The sequence below is a fragment of the Dicentrarchus labrax genome, unplaced genomic scaffold (assembly GCF_905237075.1).
Source record: "Dicentrarchus labrax unplaced genomic scaffold, dlabrax2021, whole genome shotgun sequence".
Lineage (NCBI taxonomy): Eukaryota > Metazoa > Chordata > Actinopteri > Moronidae > Dicentrarchus > Dicentrarchus labrax.
In genome coordinates, this window is record NW_026136705.1 from 13,973,275 (window position 1) to 14,000,468 (window position 27,194).

General features: G+C 40.0%; 2 protein-coding genes across 5 annotated transcripts; both read right to left on the reverse strand.

Moving 5' to 3' along the window:
* Positions 1–1,310: 1,310 nt before the first annotated feature.
* On the reverse strand, positions 1,311–8,004 carry cnga2b (cyclic nucleotide gated channel subunit alpha 2b). Of its 4 annotated transcripts, none has more exons than XM_051402598.1 (7): positions 7,750–8,004; positions 6,416–6,524; positions 6,189–6,299; positions 5,048–5,218; positions 4,513–4,620; positions 4,285–4,391; positions 1,311–2,976 (listed from the first exon to the last, which is right to left on the reverse strand). In XM_051402598.1, the coding sequence occupies exons 2-7, from the start codon at positions 6,514–6,516 to the stop codon at positions 1,484–1,486; spliced, it is 2,091 nt and encodes a 696-aa protein (XP_051258558.1). In that variant the 5' UTR covers positions 6,517–6,524; positions 7,750–8,004; the 3' UTR covers positions 1,311–1,483. The 4 variants fall into 4 exon arrangements, with proteins under 4 accessions (XP_051258558.1, XP_051258555.1, XP_051258556.1 ...); XM_051402595.1 differs by having other exon boundaries at positions 7,764–8,003; XM_051402596.1 differs by having other exon boundaries at positions 6,416–6,631; positions 7,764–8,003.
* A 2,310-nt stretch (positions 8,005–10,314) lies between these two features.
* pls3 (plastin 3 (T isoform)) lies at positions 10,315–26,900 on the reverse strand. The gene is made up of 16 exons (XM_051402520.1): positions 26,766–26,900; positions 21,086–21,190; positions 20,751–20,902; positions 17,669–17,798; positions 17,330–17,462; positions 16,409–16,490; positions 16,156–16,321; positions 15,900–16,042; positions 14,880–14,975; positions 14,582–14,777; positions 13,989–14,067; positions 13,739–13,856; positions 13,520–13,650; positions 12,150–12,273; positions 11,567–11,691; positions 10,315–11,453 (listed from the first exon to the last, which is right to left on the reverse strand). Exons 2-16 carry the CDS (start codon positions 21,144–21,146, stop codon positions 11,321–11,323), a joined length of 1,869 nt encoding a protein of 622 aa, XP_051258480.1. The 5' UTR covers positions 21,147–21,190; positions 26,766–26,900; the 3' UTR covers positions 10,315–11,320.
* Between the last annotated feature and the right edge of the window lie 294 nt (positions 26,901–27,194).

The window sequence follows — 27,194 nt, forward strand, 5'->3', positions numbered from 1 at the left end:
ACTTCTTTTGTATTTTGCTGCCTATACAAAACTGAAAGTTAAGACAATCAATGAGCTTCTCCTCACTTCTGCTTTTTATTTATGTCAAAGCATTATTTGAGCCAACTAATCCAACCACAACCTAAATCTAACTCAGCACTGTTTTGGTGATTTGCAAGCACATTTAAATGATATGTTTATTTTTTTTATTGAAATATAGTCATTGGAATACTATAATGATAATCAGTGATTATATTTATTGAAATCTAAAAACATTTTTCTATCAGATTTAGCTGATATATAGAAATGTTTTGGTTTACTAAATCTCTGATGCTTACTGGAAATTTCATATCATATTTAATCTCATATTTATTAAGATTGAGATCTTTATGTTTGATATCTATCTAGATATGTACCTGTCATAGCTTCTATATGATACAGAAGAGAGTCACTGGAGATCTGTCCATGGCACTTGATCCCACCCACTCCTCGAAGGGCTGCAGGGGATATGAACTCATTACCTCCTGCCTCTTTATTCTAGCTAGCTCTGCCGCAGAGGCATTGTTTCAGCTGCGCTTATCGACACTGCTCATGTGGTTGACTTGTATCCTGGAATGTAGACGCTGAACAACGGGAAAACCCCCAGTCCCTTGCTTCAGAGAGTGAGTCTGCATTATAGAAATGGGAGAAACAAAATGCAAACAGAGACTCGTTTTAATAGAAGATAGGCAAAGTAAATTTTATAGCAAATAAAAATCGCATTTGTCAACATTTGACTGCAAATTGTGAGGGAGTCACTAACTGAGCCAAAATCATTTTGAATGCAATAACTCTCCTTAGATGTCCCACAACAGCCAAAGTAGGGAAGAAAATGTTAAAAGCTTGTTATATTGATCGTCATTCATTACCTGATTCAGATCTAACTTGGAACATTGGGACACTGGAAAATAATTGTGTTTGTGTATGTGAACTCAGCAAATCACCCTCTACCGTCTCTCCTCGGAGTTTTTCCCCAGGAGGAGCAGCAAGAGACGAGGTGTGCAGGCCCAGAGCATAATATACAACATGTCGAGAGAACTGTATCCCTCTGCTGACGCAACTGAACATAGGATGTTTACAAACTATGACAGCCAGCAATTTTCAGTGCTCCACAGTTAGAAAAGTGACATTTGAACTTAATATGCAGGTTTTTAATGTTTTTCTCTTCATTAAAGTATTCTCCATGCAGTGATTTAGCTTGATCTGGGAGGTAACTTAAAAATCACCTTCTGAACCCACATTGAACTCACTGGTTTTGGCATAGACAAGAACTCTGCATAGGCACAGCAGTGTCCACTTTCTTTTCATGTTTATTGACATGCAGACATCTCTTTACACTCAGCTAAACTGATCAAAGCATTCTCACAATAGTGGTTAAAAAGGGTGCCATGGGTTTTTCCTCTACTCTTAATGAGCCTTAATAAAAGTATTTCAGGAGGTATCTAAAATCTTCTTTGTAACACGGTTAATGTTTTGATGTCGGGCTCTTTTTGTCCTCTGTTTGTACATTATTCTGATGTGGAGAGCCATCTGTATGGACGACAGGCCCAGGGTCTGTTTCATTGACCATGTCTGCATCTGCATCCATGTCATCGCTTGCGTCTGCGCCGCAGTCCGTTTGATTCAGCTGCCGCTCCAGCAGAGTGATGCGCTGCTTCAGCCGTTGCTGAGTGTGAGTGTACTCGCTGAGCAGACGGGCAAAGCGAGTCTGAAGGGTGTCCAGGGAGGACTCCAACCTCTCCACCTTCTCCTCTGCGTCCTCTTTCTGCAGCCCGCCACCCTCTACGTTCTCATCCAGCAGACCCTCCTTCGTCAGGATCTCCCTACCCCTCTCCTCTAGCACAGTCTTAGCATCTGGATACTCAGTCACTGCCTCCATCAAGTCATCCTTAGAGAGGCAGAAGAGATCAGAGTAGCCCAAGCTGCGGATATTAGCTGTTCGACGATTGCCCATTTTACTACCTTTTATGTTCAGAATGCTGATTTCTCCGAAGCAGCTGCCAGCGGTGAGGAGAGCATACTGCGTGACCCCGTCATCAGCCACCACTGCCAGCTTCCCCTCTTTAATGATATACATCTCCTTTCCTATGTCCCCTTTTCTGCAGATGTAGTCCCCAGGGCTGAAGACCTGGGGGCGTAGTTTGAGCACAAGCTCCACAAGCAGTCCTGCCTCACAGTCTTGAAAAATGCGTACTTTCTTCAGGGTCTCCAGGTGTACATTAATTGCTATCTCAGCACGCAGCTTGTTTGGCAAGTTCTTTAGCACTTCCTGCTCGTCGACCGCTTTCTTGTTGGTCCAGAGGTAGTCGAACCATTTAATGACACGTGTCTCCAGTTCTTTGCTGACTTTGCGGAAGTGCATGTAGTGTTTGATGGCATCGATTCGAGCTTGAAACTCGGCACGCGTGGCATTCATGTTGGAAATCATAGAGCCAACGTTTCCCACAATTGTGGCAAAGATCAGCACTCCAACAAGAAAGTCAAAGACCACAAATAGGTACTCTTCGTCTCGCACAGGCGCAGGCATCTCTCCAATAGTGGTAAGAGTAAGAGTGGACCAGTACAGACAGTAGACATAACTCCGAGTCAGGGAGGAAAACTCAGGTTTGGAGATGTTTGGGAACACCCAAGTGTCCGAGCCAAATCCCAAGGACTTGGATATAGCGTAATAGATGCAGGCATTCCAGTGAATGATGACCAGGATGTAAAGCACCAAGTTGCCAATACGGAAGATGTTTGGATAGTTGGTGCGTGTCTCAGTGCGGTCAAAGAATTCAAACATGCGTGGGAAGCGCAGCAGACGGTTAAACCGGAGCTGTGGTGTGTGGATGCCGGTGGAGATGTACGCCAGGTCGGTGGGCAGTATGGACAGTACGTCCAGCTTGAACTGCAACGTTCGTACATAGCTGTCTCTAAGCTTGGCATGGTCCTTCACCATCAGACCTTGTTCCAGAAACCCTGAGACAAGAAACAGAAAGCACAGTCGAACAGTGAGTTACTGTTGTGTCTTATGTCTTTAAATCAGATCATATTATGGGATGAAAAAACTTAAAGCTGCACCTATCAACTTTTTATACTAACAATGGATCAAATAACAATATTAAATGTAAATGGTGTAGCTTGTACTGACAAACCCACAGAGAATTATCACCTGACTCTGCAGTTCCTCTTAGCTCCTTAGAGCTAAGAGGAACTCTCTCCCACAACTATTTACTGTTTCATTAAACCAGTTTCCAGCATTAACAGCCAGCTATTTTCAGTGATAAATCTCTGATGAACCCACTGCATGCTACCTGTCCAGCATCAAATGGCAGACAGACAGTTAGTGGCTAGCTTGTGAATAAAGAGCAACATTTAGCTGCTAAAGACATTTCCCTCAAGAGTTGGTGGAGGAAAAGAAAAATCTAAAAGTAGAACAAGATGATAATACATCAGTGTTGTGTTTACAGCTTTACTGCTCCTCCCAGAAGTCGAATTATTGGTTATTGGGCTTAGAGTGACGTAACCTATACCATTTTCTACCAGGATTGTGCTTCCAAAAACAAAAACATATGTTATCAGAAACATTTTAAAGGCATACTATGCAGGCTTTTCCAAACAAAACAATGGATGCTTGTAGTTATATTGACCAACAAAAGCAGCCTCCTACAACCTTGCAAACACTACCTGATTGGACAAACGTGTTTCTGCTCCTTGATTTCATTTTGGTTGGAAACTACCTCTACATTACGAAAATAACATATTACAATAGTATCAACCAAGTTATATTGTTGTCTGTCTTTCTCCTCCCTCTGCTCTGTGTCTATGTCCTGAATGCATAATGAGCTGCAGGTCTGCGTCTGTTTGACTGAGGATTGACAGGATGCTACATCTACAAACTACACTTCAGCTGCATTCACACAAAATCCAGATACATATGTAAAAACTTCCTGCAGAGGTGTAGCCATGTTCTTTTCTACTTTAGAATGTAACTGCTGTGAGAAATTGGTAAATAACATTTTATTTCTGATTCCCTGCTTTGTTGCTCCCTCTCCTCATTCACGCTCTATGTAGCTCAACCAAAGGTGCTGCTCTCACTGGCTGGCTCAAGCCAGGGAGGACAGGCCAGCTTTGAACAACAAATCATGCATGGTATGCCTTTAAAGATAATTATCTTTGAATAATCACATAAAGAAAATACATATGGGGCCTTTAAGGCTCAGCACCTGTTGTGTAATACAACTGCATTGTGTCTTGATGCCACAAGCTGCATTTAAAGTAGGTTACCTGTGCGAAGTCGGACGCAAGTGTCCATTAGGTACACAGTGTCAGAGAGGTAGTCCAACACCAGCCAGCAGATATAATTGCCCACCTGTAACTTGTCAAAGCAGGCCCTGTGAGTATAAAAAGAAAAAATGATTTACTGTACACAGTACAACCATTCACTACATCCATCATCCATCTCTGGAGGCTGCAGGGCCCCAACAGAACACACAACGACCATGGTGTTATTACCTCGCTACAACAAGGAACCAGTTGTAGAGCACCGCTGTGGCGATAACAAATAACCAGCGGTAGTAGGCGTTATCGGATGGGGACACCACAAACAAATTCCACTTTTTCCTGAAAGCATGGAGAGATTGCAAATGATACACTCAGTCTCTGTAGAGTAGTACATATTACTGCAAAGATACACAGAAAAATAGAACCAGCTGCGAGATATAAAACAATGCATAGCTCTGCAGTAAATACTATTATTTTAACAACTGAGAATTCAGTTCTTTGTGGTCTTTTTTAGGGCTTTGGGTATTAAATTCAAATGTGTTTCTAAAATGTTGTCCACCTTTTCCTTATTTAGGGAAGCAAAAATATTAGAAACACCTTACAGTATACTGCAATCACACAGCAACACAGGGTCGGTTCTTAGCACTGAAGATATGTTTAAATAAAGGTAAGTCAGTATTTTATATTATTAGAGAACTATTGCACTGGATTGCATTACACCCAGTGTATTTATCAAAGTGCATAGTAATGATTCGGACAGGAATACCTAAAGATCCCTTTGTTGCCATCGGCATCTGGTTGCGTGTTGCTGATGCGGCTGGGGGCCGTTCTCAGCTCAGGGCCACGAAAGCGTTCCAGGAAGGAGTCTGGACGCTCCTCCTCCTCCAGCAGACTCCTGTGTGCCCATTCCCTCAGTCTCACCACCAGGCTCACCAGTCTGAAACACACACACACACACACACACACACACACACACACACACACACACACACACACACACACACACACACACACACACACACAAGAAGCACAATGTGTGAAACAAAACCATGACAGTGACACACAACAGGCACACACATCTCACACACACAAGAAGCATAATAACTCACTAAAAATATCAAATAAACTGTTGTTAATGTACGACATCATCAGAGAGAGGACTGGCAGTCGCACCAAACACAACTACAGCTGTCAGTGTCTCACAAAACCAGACAGTGGAACAAGAGAAAGGATGATGGAAAAATCACAACATGTCTTTCCCCTCAGACAGGTCAAGAGAAGCCTTTAGATAAATTTGCAAAGTCCTTTTTGTGGCCAAAAGCTATCAGGCTTATGGGAAATATTGAGAAACCCACACGGATCATGGGACTACAGTCTCATTTGGTGAGATTATTCAACTGAGAAATCCCAATTAATTTAACACACTTGTGTTTAAAATGGAACAAATACATTTAAAAAAAAAAAACATCCTCAAAGAAGAAGTCTTCTATCTTAGCATCCAGTGTATGTTTTTGGATACATTACCACACTGCCTTTACTGTCAAACATTACCATTTTTTTTACAATTTTCTGATTCTCTTTAACTTCAAATAATCATACTTTTTTCTCCAAATTCTGGAAAAGAAACAACTAAAGTACAACAGGTAGAAGTTTTACACAGTGACAGAATAAGATGGAAAACCTTTTCTCTGTGTTTTTGCTCCTGAATGTATTTCAATTGACAAATATAACCAACATTTTTGTCATCGAGGTTGAATGTGAGGTTGAATGTGAATGTGTGGCCATAAAAAACACTTGAACAAAAGACTTTGTGCACCCATTGTACTTAAGAAACAGAAACATGGGTTGTTTTTAAAAAGACTCTGAGGTCTGATGTGCCACAGCTGGTTGCTATACAGTAGCTTTACCTTGAGATAGCTCCATTCCTTTGAAAAGAATTTCTGGAGTTGCCTCCATGAGGGTCAAGAGCAGCGACTCTTTGTAGCTCAGAGCATGTGTCATCACAGACAGATGGCACCCTGGGAGATAAAAACACGTGAGTTTTCACTTGTTTTGCACATCACATGCTTTGCTTCTCTCTAACGACCCTCCGAGGCAAATACATCCTAACATATGATTTAATAGTTGTTGTCACCTGCTAAGAATACTCTCGGCTCTCTCGATCTCCTCCTCCAAGGTGGTCTTCACTGACAGAATGTGTGGCGAGCGCTCTCTCTCCGCCGCCTGGCCCGTCATCTTCAGATCTGCAGGTGAGGGCAAACACTCACATTACAGCCTCCTTCGCAGTCAGCTGCTCTACGTGACCCTGAGTGCTGAGCGTGTTTTCAGTTGGCTTTTTCCTGCAGTGACACTGTGGCAGTAGAGGAAAGTGTTTATAGTTTACAGGGAGTGTTTATGGTGCGTATGACAGATTATAGTCAGGGGACAGTGGTGGGGGACAACTGGGACCACGGTCCCTCACATGGCCCATCACACAGCAGCTGGTTGCTGTGGCGACTGAAGCAACTACAAGAGAAACTCAGTGACATGATACGGATGCTGCATTGTTTGAAATGCGATCCTGGCGTGATGGAAGTTCACCGAAAATGTCCAGCCACAGAGAGTAAGCACCTCTCAACCCCAAAACACGAGGGCAGTGGCACGCTTTAACCCTCTGCAGCGCAGACAGATGACGAGGTGTTTAGGCGACTGTTACCATTGTGTGACTAATTGGTGGATCATTAACAAAAACACACACACAGTCGGCCTGAAGCTCTGCGGCTCAGCGAGCCAATAAGCTGCTCTCCCTCAGGAGCCACATCACTTAGGAAACCAGGGTGCTGACTGAAAGCAAAGTGTTTCTTGTATGTGACATAACTGCATGAAAGCTGCTGGGCTGCATAATTGGTACTTTTGGGGGGTATAAAGCTTTATTTTATGGATACATAATTTCTGAAAAACTTCCCAAATGTTTCTTGGAACGTTTCCTAGGAAGCACATTGTAATTTAGTGTTAATTATAAGATTTATTACAACTAATCTATAATGTAATTGAGATATTTGTCTGCAGGCAAGCCAGCAGTTTAACATACATGAGTTGCCAATAATAAATGAGAATTAATAAATATTTACTTGGATTTAAATGGAGCTTTTCTTTCAGGAACTTCCTATTTTCCTAATGATCAATGGCAAATTACATAAAATAAAGAGTTGTATAAAAAATAACTTAAGTGACAAGAACATTTCCCTACAATTACCTATGAATATTATGCACTATATATTTTTTATGTAAGATAGAGCTATAGCAACACAGATAATCAAATCAAACATAGTTTTTTTTTATAAAAAAATAAAAAATAAATAAAATCATTGCTCTACAAAAAAGTTGATTATTTGTCATTAACAGATTAACATTGTGGATCATTAGCATTGCAATGAACTGCCAAAAAAAGAAGAAGAAAATTATAGAAAAATAAATTAGTTCACTCACATCTGTTGTCTTACCTTTAGTTTCCTTCAGTTACTCCAATAAAATCCTGATGGTGATTTCACAGAGACACACCCAGAGCAGCTCTTTCCCGGCCAATCCATCCTCAGTGCCCACAGTGGATGTTATGAGAGGAAAAATCAAACTGCATCCAACACTCCTAAAAAACAATCAATTGCCGGTCTTGCAACATTTGCTGTGAGCCTCCACTTGGAGTGTGTTCCCCTCTTTCCCTCAGGAGCAGGAACACGTGGTCCACCTGATCCTCAGATGGACCGAGCACATACAGGAGGCTGGCAGGGTGGGAGACGCAGGGCGGGGAAATCTTTGAATGGTTAAGAGCCCAGATGTCAGCTTTAGACTGAGCAGTCTTCTGGGAAAACCACTTGGCAGTGCCTTTCCTCTGCACGTCTCTTCCACTGGAGAAACAGCACAAAGAAAGCAGACATTTCAACAGGTTATCTTAGTATTTGATATTCAGCCTCCTGTATTACTCATATATTGCAGATTAAGATCAATTAAAATGTATTGTTAAAGTTTAAACCAGTTGTCCCCAACCTTTTTGGCTCTAAACTTGGTTATTCACTTTCTTTCACTAACTGTTCCAGGCCCAAAGAGGTTCACTTATCCAATATTTCACACAAAAAATTAAGTGTAAAAGGACTAGGTTTTTCCTCTTTCCCATTAATCTTCGTACAAACTTCCCCCCACTGGTTGGCTCACCACATCAAACAACCTTACTATAAATAAATTATAATAGTTAATCTTCACCTGGAAGAGCTTCAACAGTGAAATACTGCTAACTCACTGATGCATCAGTATTAATAATCTATGACTTAAGTCATATATAATAATATACAGTATATCAGTGACAGGAGACATTTTTCTGCACCGCTGTTGGCTTTTTTTGTGCAACATTAGACCGTTTAACATCATATTTTTTCACCTCCCTCTCACCTCTACTTAATCTACTCTTATAATCAGGGATTATTACCGGGATGTGTTTATTTGTATTTATTTGTATTATAATGGTCTCAGGTGTTTATGATTTATAAAGCCAAACTCTCTTTCCAGCACCACACAGACACACTCACTGATGCAAATGGAGCTTGAAAGTCTCAATGATGAAGGCCACAGGAGACAGCCTCCTTATCATCCAGCTCTCTGACAGTCTCAGCTTTAATCAGATCTTTGGGAAACAGGAGGACTGGAGAACTACTGTGAAACCCTTCATGGAGTGAAGCCCTGAGGACTTTACATATGACTGAGATTCAGGCTAGTGAACAGTAAACTACAATCTGCCACCGCTATCCCTGGTTGTACTACAAGACTGTCAACAAGATAGAAGAGAGTTAATAGATCAAATGTGTGAACAGAAATCTTATTATTATGGAAATATGCACATCACATATATAAATATATATTATATCAATCTTAAATAATTAGACTCAGTGCATTTCCTCTTAGGAAGACTTCATAGTCATTCGTCAAAAAGCAGCAGGGAGAGAAAAAACACAAACAACAATAACTATATTTTTTAAGAGGTGTTATTTAAAACAGGTAGTGTGTTTTACAAGGAAAAAGAGGGAAGAACATAAAAGCACGAGGACAGTAACACAAACAGAAACAGAGATAACAAAAAGGAGAAGCAGGCAGCAGTAAAATGAAGATGAGATAAAAGCTTGGATCATAAAAGTGATGTTTAAAGAAGTTAATGTCTTTCCCCAGCAGGTTGCTCAACGGTCTTTTGTTTCTAATGGAGAAGAGTCTGTCCCTGCTGGTTTTCTCTTTAGGTCAACCTATCTTAAAGGAGCAGTTGGTCATTTTGGGAAATATATTTATCTGATTTCTTGCAGAGTTAGAGAAGAAGTATTTATGGTACATATGAAGGTACAACCATCAGCCTGCTAACTTAGCTTAGTATAAAGACTGGAAACAGGGGAAACAGACATGAGATCTGCTTGGTGTACACTGGTAGCCTAGCAACCTCACAGTAACACTCAGAAAGATGCTACACCTGGTTTACAGTACAATCCCCATAAAACTACAAATTGGCCTTTTCATGCTTTGGTTTAGAATTATAAAATTAATTAACTAATTTATAGGTGCTGCTAGGCAGATAATGTTTAGTTTGGACATACCCAGGCTAGCTGTGTTGCCGTTTGCAGTCTTTATGCAAAGCTAAGTGAACTAGCTTCTGTATGTATCTTCATATCTGATGGGACTAAATAATAGAGAACACCTCTCACAATACAATCTAACAGCACCACAAGTGTTTCACCATGAAGACTAATGCATTCTGTTAAAGGTTGACATTTAACCCTCCGCATAGATTGGCAGTGCACTATTGACACTACTGCAGGGATAAATAGATAAGTAGTGAAAAGTAAGTGCACTTTTTGAGTATTAAATATGACTCTCCTTATGTCTGTCCTTTTTGTCCAATTAGTGTTTTAGTCACTGTTCGTACTCATGCTAATTAATAATAATTGACAGATTAGTTGATTGGTCACCTCCATTTCTATGGAAGATGCCTTTTCCAGAAACTATAAAGATAAAACACACGAGCAGTTTTCATAGTCATATTTATTGTTACATGTAAAGCACTTAAGAGTAGACAATAGACCAAATACAATTTGGCCATTGACACAGAATATTGAGAAACTACCTGGAATGAAGTTACTGTTTATATTTGGTAATGTTGAATACAATAGAAAAAGGGAAAACCTCAAAGTGCGAGTACAAGTCGTCTTTGAGACAAGAAGGCACAGCAGAAGCCAGGAGAGTCCAGTCAGCCTGCTCCTCTTCCAACGTAACAGACAAAAAAAAAAACAGAAGCCCAATATAACAAAGACTAGACACCCAAAAACAGCATTTACCTCACGTAATAGTCCCAAGAAACAAACAAATGAGGAGTACAAGAATACAGACAGCACACCAGGCTGGTCATTACTATAGTTTGACCGTATGGCTTCTGTATACAGATATGTAGAATATGTTGCCAGTTATTAAGACATGCTTGTACTTCATTAAGCGAGAGGGAATGTTTGGGTGTTTCCTTTTTTTGACATGTGCTCCACCTAAACATCCCGCCTCTGACTTTTATTTTTTTTGCCTCGTCAAGCATTAATTCATAAGTATGGTATTCGGGAATGTGTGTTGCTTAATCAAGGATATAATTTACTTATCAGTCTGAGTAAAAATATGTAAACAACCTTGCAGCTGGAAATATGCATACTCGCTTTAAAAAAACAAAACAGCATTCTTGTACATTAATGAAGAGTTCTGCATATTGAAAGTAACAAGTTGTCCCCTGTAACGCAAGACCCATGTCTTTAAAAATTTTAGTATTGTGGACTTAAATAACAGCACATAATTCTTCAGTAAACACCTCAAAAGGAGGCCGGGATAGATGCAAATTTCTGATTTTGACTTCATACTATTGTGTTATTTTCATTCATTCATTCATTCAAAAAAACGAATCTTCATTCCTTCAGTTGGGGGAGCTCTTTCAAAATGCTAATGGATTGGGGGTATGAGTTTAGTAAGTGTCACAATGATCCCAGCCAGTGTCTTAGACTCGCTTCATCCCCCGACCCATCAAGCAGGCAAAGACTGTCATGACCATTTTGGGCTTGACTTCCACAAGGTCTTCTGGGAGAGCGTAGACACGGGCTCCGATCTTCCTCGCCATAGAGACGGCGTACCTAGAAACGAAAGAGAGGTTGATTGATTGAATCGTAGAAAACTGTGCACACGTAGTTACCATAAGTCATGGGAAAAGGCTGCTCCTTTCTTTTTCGTCATAGACATATCTTACTTGGCGTTCTCCAGCTTGTCATCTTCAGAGAGGCTGCTGGTTTTTATCAGCTCGTAGTTGATGCTGCCGGGCTGGATAGCGTCTATCAGTTCCAACACTGCCAAACTGCTGCTGATTTCCTTGTCCTGATTACCACAAGACACACAGATTAAGGATCTAACACACAGGCACGAACATGTAATGCCTTTTGATTTGTAGGACACTGCCTGTAACAGCGTTCTCATACAGTGAATGTTTCTAATTTTAAATTTAAAAACATGAAAATTCATTCTTGAAGTTGGGAACAATATGTTTAAAAAAATCATCTAAAGTCAAAGATCTACTTGCTCGCTATTTCTGAGCTTTCAGCCGCATCTCGTGGTCTTCAGCAAACTCTGAAATGAGACATTGAAGTCCCTTCCCATATACAACCACATTATCACTGCTGAAGAAGGCCGTGCGATACGGTGGAAAGCTCAGAAAAAGCTACAAAAGGAAACTTTTATTTTAAAGTTCCAATCTAAAATATTTCATATAATCTACACATAGTTACATGTACAGTTTTGACAGAAATGTAATCAAAAAAGAGGAAAAACAGGTTCACCTTAAAGCTTGAAATCTTGGTTGATTTTCCAGCCTCCGCCAAGGTTTTGTTCACCCACTTTACAATGATGTCATCATTTACTTTCTCTCCGTCACCCAGTTCCTCAAGTACATTCAACGTATATCTGAAGGAATGGATAAGCAGTGTGATTATTGTAAGTATGAACTCAACACTCCAGTTAGAAAACAAAACAGCACAGAACAAACTTCTGGACTGTTTTTTATTTTTGCATTGACTGCTGTCCCATTGTGAGTTTCGGGTCAGTCAAACCTCACATTCTGACACAAAGCACGTAAAATATGGGGAACTGCTAAATATGTCGGCAGACATCCTTTGTGACAGGGAGGCAACTGAGTTTATGGAAATGTGGTTTCAATTTGGAGGAGCACACATTAACAACACCACTGGCATGAAATGGAGCTACACTGCAAAAAAGGAATCTCAACTCTCAAGTAAAAAGACCTTGTTTCTGGGAAATGAGTCCTACTTTGTTGTCTAGAAAGAAAAATAATCCTGTCAAGCAGGTTTTGCATTAGAAAAGTAATCTCGTTTTTGTCTTAATAAGATATTACAGCTGATATTGAACTAATGAACAAAGGTTTGCATAATATCCTAGCAGAGGAAGAAAGTTAGACCCCTTGCTCAATTGAAGAGACAGTAGTCTTGTCCCAGTGTTTGAAGAAACTGTGTCTTATTGTAAGCTCTTTTTTTGCTGATTATTAATCTTAGATTACGGTACAAATTCTTAAATTCAGCTCAATAACGTGACCAAAATACTTATTTTAAGAAAGTCTATCTTTCAGCTTTCATTGCTTGTAATAAGCACAACTTGCTTACATTTTTGGCTTATCTTTTTATCTTACAGTGGCTAGATTTTGATGCTAGTTTTAAGAATTCTGGCCAAGCAAAACTGACTTATTCCACTGGCAGATTTTTTTGCTCAATACAAAAATACACAGTGATTATATTTAACAATATTTGGCTTGTTTCTAGAAGGGCTGTTTTTGCAGTGCACCAACTCCCTTCGAATTGTTTACGGTAAATATACAGAGCTTTCACAATAAATCTTATAATGAAGACAATGGTGATTGTAGTGTTTCAAATTACCACACAGACACATAGTGACTGAAAAAGAAAATATTCTATAGATGGAGCATCATGGTCATGTACCCAAATAACTTAAGCAGTTTGATTTGTTTTTTCCCCTCAGAAAACCTCAGCAATTCCTTAAAATACTCATTCGACTTTCTTTATACATGTTGATTTTTTGTTCTTCCTGTAGACCAAAAATGAGAAGCAGTTTTTACATTTCAGAAAGATATTTCTATCTTGTTTTTTTATGAAGAGATCCTTATGTAGTTGTGCTTCACCTTCTCATCAGCTGCCACACCAGTGCCAGAGTCAGGGTAGCGTTGCCATCGTTCAGGTCCTGCCCGCCGATGCCAACAAGGGAGAACTTGGCTGTTTTGCCCAGTTCCACTGCATAGTTACAATTCTCCAACTAGGGGCACAATATAAAACAGACGGTAAAGGAGCCAGAAAATATATATTTTTTTTACTTGGCTAAGATCAAAAGGAATCCGATTTACCTTTTTCATGTTGGTTCCCAGCTTGGGGTAAGGCGGCTTGTTGACCTTGTTGTTCCAGTCAACAGGCACTTTAATCTTCTCATAGAGTTGAAGGATGACCATGGCGTCCTGTAGGTCTCTAGAAGATGAGGTTGTGTTTGACAATCATTAACATTAAACAAGATATAAAGAGAAGAATATAAGATCACACCAGTTATGGGAACTCTTCAGATTCCAGTGCATACAAGAGTATTTTGTTTGTGGTACATACCCATACAGATGATTGACATGTGGGTTAACTCCCAGAGAGTTCATCCAGTTTCGGAATGTCCTCTCTTCTCGTGTCTCACCTACACAGCAAAGGATTGTGGTATTTAGGGGCTTTCATATGGCCATACTGGTTCTAAATATGCAGCTTGTCTGTCTCACCAGAACTGAAAAGGCTTGGTTACTATTTCTGATATTTCTAACGCCACTCTGGTAGCTTTACATGTAAAATATCTGGTAGCTAGCTAACTACCATATAACATACGTTATGCATACTAACCGATGTATCCAGTAGGAGTGGCTTGTTGTCACATTCTAATAGTAAAATTACTTTATATGATAAAATAAGTCTGAGGGCCAGTTCGCTAACAAAAGGCAGCTTCAGATTGTTCAGAGCTGGGTCTTCCGTTATTCCCATAGTTCTGAACTTGAACTTTGTTGCATATCTAGTCATGAATATTTCATGTTATAGAGAGTCAGCCTACATTTTAAAACAAATCCACTTATCAATTCAATTCACCAGAGGACACTTCATGTGTAGCATCATGGATACTGAGAGATCCACCTAAAAGAGTTATTCTGCTCCTCAGTACCCACCTTCCAACAGTCCCCAGTCTATGTCCTCATTCTCAGGTTTGGTCAGCGCTGGATATTTGTTGAACAAATTGGCCACAAAGGCAAGGTTGAGTTTGGGGTTTCCACTGACAACGTCAGCTGGGGTGACAAACTGTCGACAGCCGAGCTTGTCGGCCTGCTGCAGCATGGCCTCTGCCCTCTTCATGTCGTCTTTCTCCTGAACAACACACAGACCACAGCCTCCGATCAGACACACTGTACAGCTGTTACCATGTGGTGGAGATACTCAACTGTGGGTGCAGACTGTCAAAACGCTTACACTGAAGCCTGCCATGTTGATGTCTATGCGTGGCTGATCTTCCTCTGTGCCCTTTGGAGAGATTTGATTCAGGAGGTGGAAATAGGCCCTTGAGTCCTGGAAATAAAACGAATAAACAAAAGCAATTAGATTTCTATTGATGAATGAACAAGAAAACCCACTGTGTAACATAATTGTATGTTTTGTTTCATTAAGATAGCTGTACTCTAAGTGAGGTATTGATAAACTGCTTGTGAGCAACTTTCACTGTGCACAATATGTTTTGTATTTAAATCAAGTATTAACATTAGATGTTCTGGGTTTCTCAAAATAAGTAGAACATTAGATTTCGTTTATAAACACCATATTAGTCATACAGTAAGTATAAGCTATGAATTATATTAAATTAATAAATATTGAATTTTAAAATTACATTTCAGAGAATTAAAGTATCTCTGAATCATTTCTATGAACAGAACAGTCAAACAAGAGATAGCATGAGAGAACCCCAGACAGGTGCAGAAGCTTGTATACCTGCCTGGCTGATTTATGGAGTGATGAAACTTCAACCCAACAAGTACGGTACATCTGACATAGTAATTGTTATTTATCTGAACTTCTTTAATAAATAAAACTAAAGTACTTATTAAGTACTTTACTTACTACTAAAGTACTTACTTACCTTTTTAACCACAAAATGTGCACACAATATCTCCAATGCTTACGTAAAGCACACATTTAACAGTTTACTCATGTTGGCCTGAAGGAGCACTACCCATTCAATGCCATTTTGGGAGCTGTGGAGGCGGATATTGAGTGAGTTTGTGCAAACACAAACATGCACTGCCTGGCCCCGTGTGCTGATAGATGTTGGCCAATGGAAATAAACAAGTAAAAACGAGGTAACAAAAAAACTAAAACAAAACTCTACCAAAGAACCTTAAAACCCAAACCTTTTAGCCTGTAAATATAATCTCTTTAAATAAGTTCATCTAGTGTTTAAATGCATCAAATAGATGCAGCATCAGTGAGGAGGCCCACCTTGATGTCAGAACTGAAGTTGTTGATCTTCTGCCAGCCAGCATTTTCCAGGTGAAAGTTTGCCCAGCGCAACAGCAGTTCTTCTGGAGACAGCTTCATCAGGTCCTCCAGGGTTTCCCCGTCTCTCAGCAATGCTGCCAGCGCTGTGGAGGGGTGTTAATGATCAGTTAAGCTACTTAACAACAGACCCTAGTGACCCTAGGAACACAAGCTCAAATACATGTTATGCAATAGACCTATCAATTATGCTCTATACCTTCATTTCTGCTGAGCTCGATGTCAGCAAATAGACCGATCTTGATGATCTGCCACAGCAGGCCCAGCACCAGATGAGGTTTCCCCTCTTTCAGGTCTAAGGCACCAATGTTCACCACATGGCAGCCAATAGCAGATGCAGAGTTCAGGGCCAGGTTCAGATTCTCCTGTAAGATACAAAGCACCAGCTGTCAGAAAATTCACATAAAAAGGAAGACAAAGGGCAGCACTGACATACGGCAAATTAAACTGACCTGTATTGTAAACGGTGTTAGCTTCTTCTTATTTATGGTCCTCTCATCAATAGTGTCTGGCACTGACAGGTTGATCATTTTGCTGTGCAAACGACAAGAAATTTTACAACATTTTATCACACATTTGATGCAGTATCAACGTTGTAAAATAAAACAAAGATAGCAACACAATCCTAAGCTGGGGACCTTTGCACATCATCAAACTGAATACCATCTAATAAAGGAAACTATGCCTACAAAAAATAATAAAAGAAAGAAAGAATTTAAATTTTCCCAATGTTGCCTCTTATTGTGGTGGATGCATGCTTGTTTAACAATTAGACAAATGGATATAATGTAGCAAACATGTATCATAACAGGTTGCTCCCTAACTAGTGTTGACCTACAGTTAATTTAGTTTCAGCATGTGAACAGCGTTTCTCTTTGTCATGCAGTTTGTCTGTCTGGAATATGCTGACGATCTGGTGGCTTTGTGGCTCTGCAATCTGCTTTATGTTCATCTAAAAACATGACATGATATGGTGCTGATTACTTGTAAAACTTGTAAGCTTCTTTATCTGTAGAATGACATTCAGCATAATATATTACAGCAGTGTTTGCAACATTTTTATTATGTTACATTTTCTGTTTCAACTGTACATTTGTGAACCATGAACTGGTGATTCATCAAATACATATAATTTCTAGATATATTTCAACGAGTATTGTATCATTACCAATATCTCCTCTATGGTGAGGCTGAATGTTGTTATGGATAATTGATTTTCCTAATCGTCTAATATTTGTCCTTTCTCAGGCAGAATGTGATCACAACATTAGCTGCAGTAAGATGCAGGTATTTGACATTTATTTCAGAGGTGTAGCTAGGTGAGGGAGGGGGGAGTTATGCTGCTGGCTTGAAGTGAAAACAGGAACTCTCACCAGAGGACTATACCGTCTCCGACTGACGTGAAGAGGGAGTCTGTGTTGGGATCCATGGGCAGGACATGTTGGCAGTCAGGGTCTTTTTCCAGAGCAGTGTTGATCCAGTTCACAAACGCATATCGCTCCTCCTCTGTAACGAAGAACATATACAGGCATCACTTAAATGCAAAACACCAACAATACAATGCGCTCAGTAGGTCATTTTGTTCATTATGGGCTTCTTCAGTGGTAAATGGAGCATCTGCAGCTGAAGTGCAGAGGGTACAAAGTCAGCACATTATGACAAACATTAGCAGTGACTGGAGAGGGGAAGGAGACGATGTGTGTGTGTCTTACCGGAGAATGAGTGTTGTGTCCCTTCACTTGACAGCTCAGACGTCCCTCCAATAGCCAGGATGCCTTCTTTTCTGTTGATGACCTTACGGAAAGTTTTTGCTATCTCACTGCCCTTCAGCTCCTGGACAATCTAAAACAAGACCAAAGAATGCTCAGTGACACATTACCGCTGTGCCTTGAAAATCCTGCATTCTTGTTTTAGGCTGAAATTTATGGAATTTTTAAGACATATTTATGGAATTTTGATTTGTGAGTAGGCAATCACATCCATAGCCTTTGACAACTCATTTAAACTTCTAGAAACAAAAGATTTGCTTTCTAAAATCGACTGATTGCAATTACTTGTGCCAAAATAATGATTTTTGTGTCAATTATAGCATGTCTGTCGCATCGGCATCACATTAGTATTAATAAGGAAAGTATCATATACACTCAGTGGCCACTTTATTAGGTACACCTGTCCAATCTAATGCAATTCAATGCACCAGCTCTGCTATCAGTTCAACTAGAATCCAACCGATATTGTTTTTTTTGCAGCCAAGACAAATTTTAGAGGGGAAAAATTCACGGATTACCAATATAATGACTGATATAGTGGATTTTTGCACTGGAATGAAAATACACAGATTTTGAACCAATATAACTCTGCAAAAGTACTCGAGATGCGCTTTCTTAAACAAATAACTTAATTAAAAAGTTAAATATTTTTTGAAAGTGACTTTGAGATACTTTGAGTATAAATAAAAATGAAATCTAGCAAAGCATCAGTACTGTAAAAACTACAATCCCTTTGCATTATGTATTCATATTGGCACATATTGGATGACATATACGCTAATACAATATATTTGTTATAGGCCAACATCAGCCGATAATATTGGCAGACTGTCAAAAAAGAATCAATGAACAATGTAGACATTATAAAATAAACTTTATGGCAGAACAGTTGTGTTGGATTGCAATAGACTACACACAATGTGTATCTAATAAAGCACCCACTGAGTATGTCTCTGAATCTCTGAGTATGTATATCTAAAAATCTATAAAGAAACCACATATTACACCATGATTCTGGTAAATCCATTTGTACTGTAACACACCTGTCACAGATCATTTTTGCTATCACTCATGATGATTGTTTGTCATTCATTTTTTAAAAATTTCAACTCAATCACAGAATAAATGATGGATTACTCAATGGTGGAAAAGCTCTTTGGTTACAGTCATACTTCTGCGCAAAAGCCTCAATCATCTTCTCTCCTTCTAATGTTGTTTGCATCACGTCTTGTCTTGTCGAGCTCCTGTTAGCCACCGTGACAGCCAAGGTCACTCAGCAGCACACAGCAGTACTCCTCAGTGGTATGACAACAAAAAGCCAACCGGCCAGCTAAAAGGCTGGGAAGATACAGTGAACATCTAGTGCTTTTGACAAGAGGAAAAACAGCATTTGTTAAAATGAAAGGTCCGGGAAGAGGTCAGGTTGCTTGGTTCATAAAAGCAACTGATGTTGTTCTGTGCATTTAAGTACAGTGGAGCAATTTAAAGTGAGACTGTACATTAACTACAAATATAACCTAAGTATTACACTTGAGTATGTGAGTGCCATTAGGGTGCTTAATAGTTACAGTAAACCGCCAGGGCTACAGCTGTTTTCATCCTCCACACCAACACCACCCTCAGGCTCGTCCCCACATACCAACATTAAATAATTATCTCTAAACATTAAATCAGCCTCAGCAACAACCAATGGGACCACAGAGAGGTCCATGGTGTGAGTTCATACTGTATGTAGCTTATCAGTAATGTGCGAGCGGCTTTCACACGAGCTGCTTTGACAATACGTATTCTGTGGTGATATGCGTGATATTTCCTGAACCTGAAGTTATCACTGCTTCATCAGTGACCTCAGCCCCACAGGCGCTTGTGTGTCCACAATGAGCTATTCATCCTGCCACTGTGATACTTGTTTAAAAAGCACAGCACAATTTACCACAAACATGCAAAGACACTGGGCGCTGTAGGTAAAAGAGGTAACCACAACAAGAGAATTATGACTTTGCACGGTTAGCAAAAAGCTGTTTTTTTTTTTTAGCTTCACATCTATGGGCAGGACATTCAGATATATTTAATCTGGGCTGTTATCATCCATAGGGACATATTTTGTAAAGGGGTGTTTTATCAAAGCATAGTGGTGAAGCACACACCTTTATAACACAACTCAACAATGCTGTTTAGCAGCTAAGTGGGAAATCCAAGATGTCCTCCCTTCCCACCATGAACACAGCATAACAGACTGTATTTATATTAATTGGTGTTAATCATATTGAAGTAAATCTTTTCTATTTCATGTTATTGTTCTTTTAATTACATAATTTTATGTAAGCGTGGCATTGATCCTGATTTCCCTATGTAAAGGACTTTGTTTCAATGTTTTTTTATGAATACCGTTTCTATGTTTATTATTATCCTAATAATAATTTGTTATAATAATAATAATAATAATAATAATAATAATAATAATAATAAAAAACAAAAAGAGTATCTCAAACTGTAAGATTATAACCCATTAGAGTATAACTGGACTCACAGATACTCAGACACAACACAGTTTTAGGATCATCCAATTGAATTTGTTCCCCTCTGTTGTTATCATAGTCTGGGTTAAATTTAGCAATTACCAACTGAACAGCCACGTCCCCTAAAACAGGACATTTACGATCACAGAACAGACTAAACGCAGCTACAGTAGGTTTTGCTCGACCTCTGCCAGAAGCTGCCCCTTTGAATGACTGCTCTCCTTCATCACTGCTGAAACAAAATACTGGAACTCACACCACTTTGCTGACCTCACTTCCACATTCCGTGAGGATGTATGCATGTGTGGTTTGTGGAGGCTTTTCAACCCTGTCGTGCATGTAGCTGCTAAAAGTTGCTTTGCATAGCGGCCCCATCTAGGAGGGCGAGGTGCTTTTAGTCAGAAAAGAAAACAAAGACTAATTCACAGTAAGAAAAGCTCCAAACAGAAGTTGGAAACTTGTCAAGGTTTGACAGTAGAAGCTGTCCTGAGGGCCGCTGAACTTACCGACAAAAACTCTTCAAAGCTGATCTTATTATCCTTGTTGCGATCGAGCTTCTGGATGATCTCTCGAACCATGTATCCAGGTAGGGCATGGCCGGCATCTTTAAGGAGCTCATGGAGTTCATAATCACAGATATGTCCATCGTTGTCCAGATCTACAGAAACACAAAAAGAACCATTAGACTCCAGGATAAATTGTACAATTAGAATTACTGTAACAGTTCATCTTTTGATCTACAAATATTAAAATCCCTAATTTGTTTGTTTTAAATTTACAGTGATATCAAGCATAAAAAAATACCGTCTCATAACGTTATGATAAGATTGCTTTTACTCACCAATTTTCCCAAAGATTTCTCTCATCTCCTCCATCTCCTCTTTTGTTATCTTTCCAGACATTTTTCTGTGATTGACCTGAGGTGGTCAGTCAGAGAAACGTGAGACTGCGGAGGGGAAAGAGCAAAGAGTCATCAACAGGGTCTTGAAATGACAGGATGAAGGACTTAAGAGGAACCCAATCTTCATCACCCTCCCATACACCTCCTCACAGCCATGTAAACATATCCAGCTTGCTGCAACCTTCTGCTACTTAAACCAACAAAGGAATCTGCACCCCCTTAACTCTAAATCAATCATCTCACTGCTCCCTGTTCCGCTACTCAGATCACAGACCAGGTCTCAACTTTTCTGCCTCCTTGCCACTGGAGAAGTGACCTTTTCTCTCCAGGCAGAACAGAAATACTCCGTCTTTTGTCAGGTCTAAAAACACTTGAAGTAGTACCTCACATAGCCGAGTCCATACTGACCCCCACCCCCACTGATCATATCTACTGTTCTCTTTAGTTTCTCTCCCGAGCCCTTTTCCTTTTCCAAGCACGCCTCTCTCCCATAATCAAAGTAATTTCCTGTTGGTTCCATTGTATAGCAACAAGGATGCTGTACAAAAAACTGCCAGAGAAGCCGAGACTACTTAAGGTGATTTTTTGTCCTTCAAATCCTCTAAAACTTGAAAGTTTTACTTTAATCTCTTGCTTGTTTGACCTTTTATCTGCCCTACAAATAAAATTAAGTCAATTTATATTTGTGTTATTTTGAATATTTGCCTCTCTGAAATGTTAAGATCTTGATGCTGTTTTATCAAGAAACTGTTTGGGGTATATTTTTAAATTTCAGCTTTATTTAAATGTGTAAAGAGTCAAGTCACGTAACAAGACTTTAAACCAGTGAGACAAAAGTTTTCTTGCATGACTAAAAAACACTTGAACTCCTCTGCAACCATCTGAAAATCACTGAAAATAAGGAATTCCTCTGAGTACCTCCTTCCCGTTCTGTAGTGGCGGAGGAATGCATGAGGCCTGGGCAGATCGAGCTCCACTTACAGAGAGGTGAGCAGGGCGTACTGCCGCCTTGCTCTCCAAGGCTAAACTGGTATGGTGGCATTCCTCTCGAACACAAGTGTTCAGAAAACAAAGATGAGGTTTATACTGCGGTGACTAAAGATCACAGATTTTTCCAGACAGAAAAGTTTTCCCATTTCCTGATTTAAAGTACAGACTGTTGATTTTTACGGCGTATTAGTCAGAAATCCTGAGCAAGGCCCTTTCTGGTTTCCACAGTACTGCATGTGTTAAACCATATTAGAAAATAGTTGTCCAGTCAGTTAAATGGATCATAATCCACCTGATTAATAGTAATCATTATGAAAAGTATGCCTGAACTGGTGAATTTCTTTTCGTGATTTCAGCCATCTAGTCTTACTGTGGCTCCAGTGGCCTCACAGGCGCACATTCAGGCAGACAAACAATGAACAAAAGTCCAGTAACCGTGTATCCTCTTTCATGAATGAAACTATTAATAGTATTCATGAAAGATGATTCAACAGCAGCCATGTGGTCTCCGAGATGTGACTCAGTTCCTGTAACGGTACTCTTACAAACAAAACAAAGTGATGACATGATAACTCTTTGACCAACAAAATCAAAAACGGCTATGTTATCAAATGAGTATAGTACAGTAGACTACTAGTTTGAGGTAACAACCATAATATACACAGATTTGTGTCTTTAATCATCACCAACACTAACACAGATTTTGTTTTAAATGTCACTCCATGAATCAAAGAGAACAGAGTGGGTTTTTTTCTACAAAAGTAACACTAAGTCAGGGCAAGCACAAACTCCTGACTAAACGATTAGGAAAATGACGATGCCAGTGTTGCTATATTTAACTTCTCTCCAGAAGGATGTGAAATGTGGCTGCTGAAGTCAGCCCAGCTACAATGAGGGCCGACAAACATTACGTCCTTTGCCAGCCAATGTCACACCCTCGACAGAGGGAGAGTAGAAACAGAAGAGGGGTTAAGTACATGGAGCAAGGGCACAGATGGCAACGGACAAATGTGAGACGTATCACTGGTGGTACAGAAGAATAGAGGGTTTGTAATCATCGTCACAAACCACAGCAATAAATCCTGTGTAACGCTAGATAATGACTTCGGAGTGTCAGGCTCCAAAGACAGTTGCTGTCTTTGACAGCTGGACTGTGTGCATGCGAGAAGAGAAAATTCCTACACTCTTCTACTAAACACAACAACAAGATCCTAAATGGAGGGTTGGGATTAGCCTAAAAGCATTTCAAATCTGCTGATTATTGAAACGTCAGCACTTGGCTGCGGTGCAAGAGTTTCAATATCAGAATGATGCTGCCATACCTTTGACTAACAAATAAAAAGGCAAATAAACTTAGGGAGTAGATCACCCAAATTGCAATTTTGCACTTTGGATTGAAAAAAATGACTGCCTAAAAAGCTCCATCAGTAACTTCAAATAAAAACAACAAGTCCTACACACAGACACACAGACACACACACAGACACAGACACACAGTGAAGGCCCTTAGTTATCCAGCCATGTGATACAACAGTAGCATAACACAAACTGCAACTGGACTTACTTGGTAGTCTTAAAGACACTTCACCACTTATTTAAGACGCTCTCTCAGTTCTCTCGTTTTACAACCAGATATCATACATACGCAAGTATTTCTTTCCAAGCACCAGCTTTAATTGTCGAGCCAAAAAAAGCACATTGACGCCATTTACAATCGCCTTTGATGGATCGTTCAGCCAATTTAAAGCGGAGGGCTGTTCCCAGATGGCTGAGTTAAATGTGTAGGGCTGACACACCCCGTCCTGCCAGTGTTTCATCCACACAGTTACATGGGAAATGTGAGGCACACAAATAGATTGGGCACCCTTCCCAAGTGTGGTCAAGCTCATATGCACACACCCAACATAGTCTTCGAGAACATGGACAATTTTCCTCAGTAACAATCGCCTGCAGATGTGAGGCTAACTGACTCAAATACACCAAACAGTCTGTAACACCAGCCCTTTATTTCCTCTTCAGGCTGTGTGGATAAGATAAGCACGGCCATACTGACAGGTAAGGCGGAGGTGACAACAAATACTGTATGTGGAGTTTACATAACTCTGACATCATGTAGAGCTGCAAGCTCAATGCCCTGGGCTGGGTTTAGGGGTATAATAAAATCTCAAAAAGCTAGGGTATACAGTGAATCATTACAGAAATATTCAAATGCAAAGATCCCTTGACAGTATCCCTAACCGTGAGCAGCTAATCTTTACAACTTTCTCCCTCTAGTACACTACCTTTCTCCAAATGAAAGGATATAGCTGTAGTAAAGGATGCAGCAGTTTAAAGAGCCATTTCTAGAAAAGGTGTAAACATGTGAATCATTGCTAGCCATCCTTTAAAAATGTCATTAGACAAGTTAGGTGCTGCTGGGTGGGTTGGGTTAGGCTGTTTTTGCTACAGGTAAGCAGCCACACCTACAAGGGTTTGCCATTACTCAACAAAAGCAGTGTAAAGCATTATCCTGCAAATTGTACATAATTATACAGTACAAAGCACAGCATCTATGAAATACCACCCTTCCCTCACACAAGCATGACGTAGCTTTATGGCCTTGAGGAAGACACTTTATCCCTCCTTGCTCCAAGGCCACTGTCATGCAGCTGACGTTTGACCTCACAAACAAAGGATAAAAATATGAAGATAATTATTTTGGGGAAATTAATGACTCATTGCACTATTTTTCGTTGTAATGGCGGAAGTACAGCTTTTAAAATATTTTCTATTCACAAATTAACAAATTTAGGAGGGTTGTACAGCGAAGGTGTAGTCATTAATACGCTTTAAAAACAGATACAGCTAATATACTTTTTTTAAAGTTACAAAAGTAGAAAGCTGAAGAGAACAAAAACAAAGGGAAAACAAGTGGATCTGATAAGTAACTTGATCACTTTCACTGCAAAGGACAACAAGAAAAAGCACCTGTTAAAAATCCTGACAGAGCAGAAAGTGGGGAAACCTGTTCATTCACACAAAATATAAGCACACTCCCTCCCTCCCTCCCTCCCTCCCCCTTCTTGACTGTCTGGTTTGCCTTTACAGAGATAACATCAGACATGTAATGCCTGTATTTAAAAGACCTACATTACTCTCACGTGTTTCTGCAGCATGAACAAGGGAAACGTTTTACTTCAGCTGTTGTGAAGCATAGTACACATACCACACATGCACATTCATGGGCAATTTGACCACACCAATCAGGTTAATGACAGGGACAGTTAAAATGAATTACAGTGCTTTTCTTTCCCACATAGGAAGTGCAAACAACACTTTTTCCACTGCTGACACTATGGACAATACTTTGCCCCCAGAGTCCTGATATGGGTTTAACATTTCTGTCTTTAACATCTTTTTCCAAACACACAACATCTCTCTAACAAAGCAAAACAAGACTTTGAGAACCAACAACAGTGATACAAGCATAGGTCCACTGATGACTGTGTTCACAACACTCTTCTTGTTCTAAGTTGCACAATATTTCTCAAGTTAAAATCTGGGTCTCTCTGATACTATCAGACATATTAGGGACATATTATTGTTAAACGCTGTCCCAACAGCGAATCCCACAATTGGGATCCCAGATGTACGTGTGCTGCAGCCCCAGATGGCTCGACAGGAAAAATCTGGAAATTCACTCAAAGCAATAAATAAGTTTACATAGACCACTGTTTTACATGGGCTCATTTCAGTGTTAAAACATCCACCAACCTTTCACAACATACTGTAACCCCCACTTAGATAAAGACCATAAGGACAATGTCTTTTGGAGGATCACATGTGCAGCGAGTGAAATTCCACTTTGCAAATTAATCACTCATACTATGTCAAAGAAATGTGGCACATGGGGGGGGGGCTATTTAACAGAAAGTCAAACATTTACTAGAATTGTGCTGGCATCACAAAAGTGTCAACAAGAAAAAAAAGGTGAATTGTCAATCAGAAGGGCAGACAATGAGGTTACACACAAGTGGCATTGCAGACGGCCTATTTACACTGGGCTGCATCCTTTGTAGAGACTGTATGTGTGAGGGTGTTTATGTGTGGGTCATTTGAGCGCCTGCATGTGTGCAGGGGAGATTTTAAAAGTGAGTGCAGGCTGTGATAGGTGTACTAAAAAAGGAACAAAACCTGGTTCTTGCTGTGACATTTGTCATATTCACAAGCACAAAGTGATAGAAGAAAACATGTACCTTGTAACACATAAGTTAATGAAAACAGCACATATGCCTAGTTATTAAGTTAGCCACCTTAGCCTTGCCTTTGAGTACTAGGTACTTTTACTAAAAGTTATCTGGCCACATATTAAAGGTATTGAGTATTTCTCGGACCCACACAACGCCGTGGGGATGAATAGGCTACAGTGAAGGTGCAGCTAAAGCTAGTCGGGCTAACGAGCAGACATGCAACTTTCATGGGCAGGAAACTATCCCTGCTCAAATCCACCGCCTCCTTAACAGAGGATAGCGGCTATCACAGAAAGGAAAGATTAGGACTACGGGTGTTATTCTTAGCAAACGCTATTGAGACAAATTCGAGCTGTTAAAGTAGTTGTTGGTCTAGAAGTTGCCAGGAAATTGGTACTCACTGTCGGTGCGCCTGAATTTCCAGACAGCGTCCAGCTCTCAGTCCTGCCTCCTCCACGTAGAGACAAAAGTAGACTCCAGTTGGAATGTTGGCCCCGCCCTGTCGGTGACGTCACCTCCAGACGTCGAGATCCGGCCTATGAGCGCAGTCAGTGCCAAAAACCATACGGTCATACAGTGCAGGGCAGTGGTTCCCTGCCTCTGTTTTAACCTTTAATAGGGCCGTAGTTTCTGTCTTTTAATAAACTGACCGACGGCTGAGTTAGTGACAGATTGTTTGGATATTTTATAGTATATTCAAAACTGTACAATGAACTCAAATAGGTTTACTGTACACTGTTCTGCACTTTAAGTTCTATGTTATATTTTAGTTATATTTCATATTTTAATTGTAAATTCTATTCTTCTGTTTGTGTTGTGTATTTGTGTTA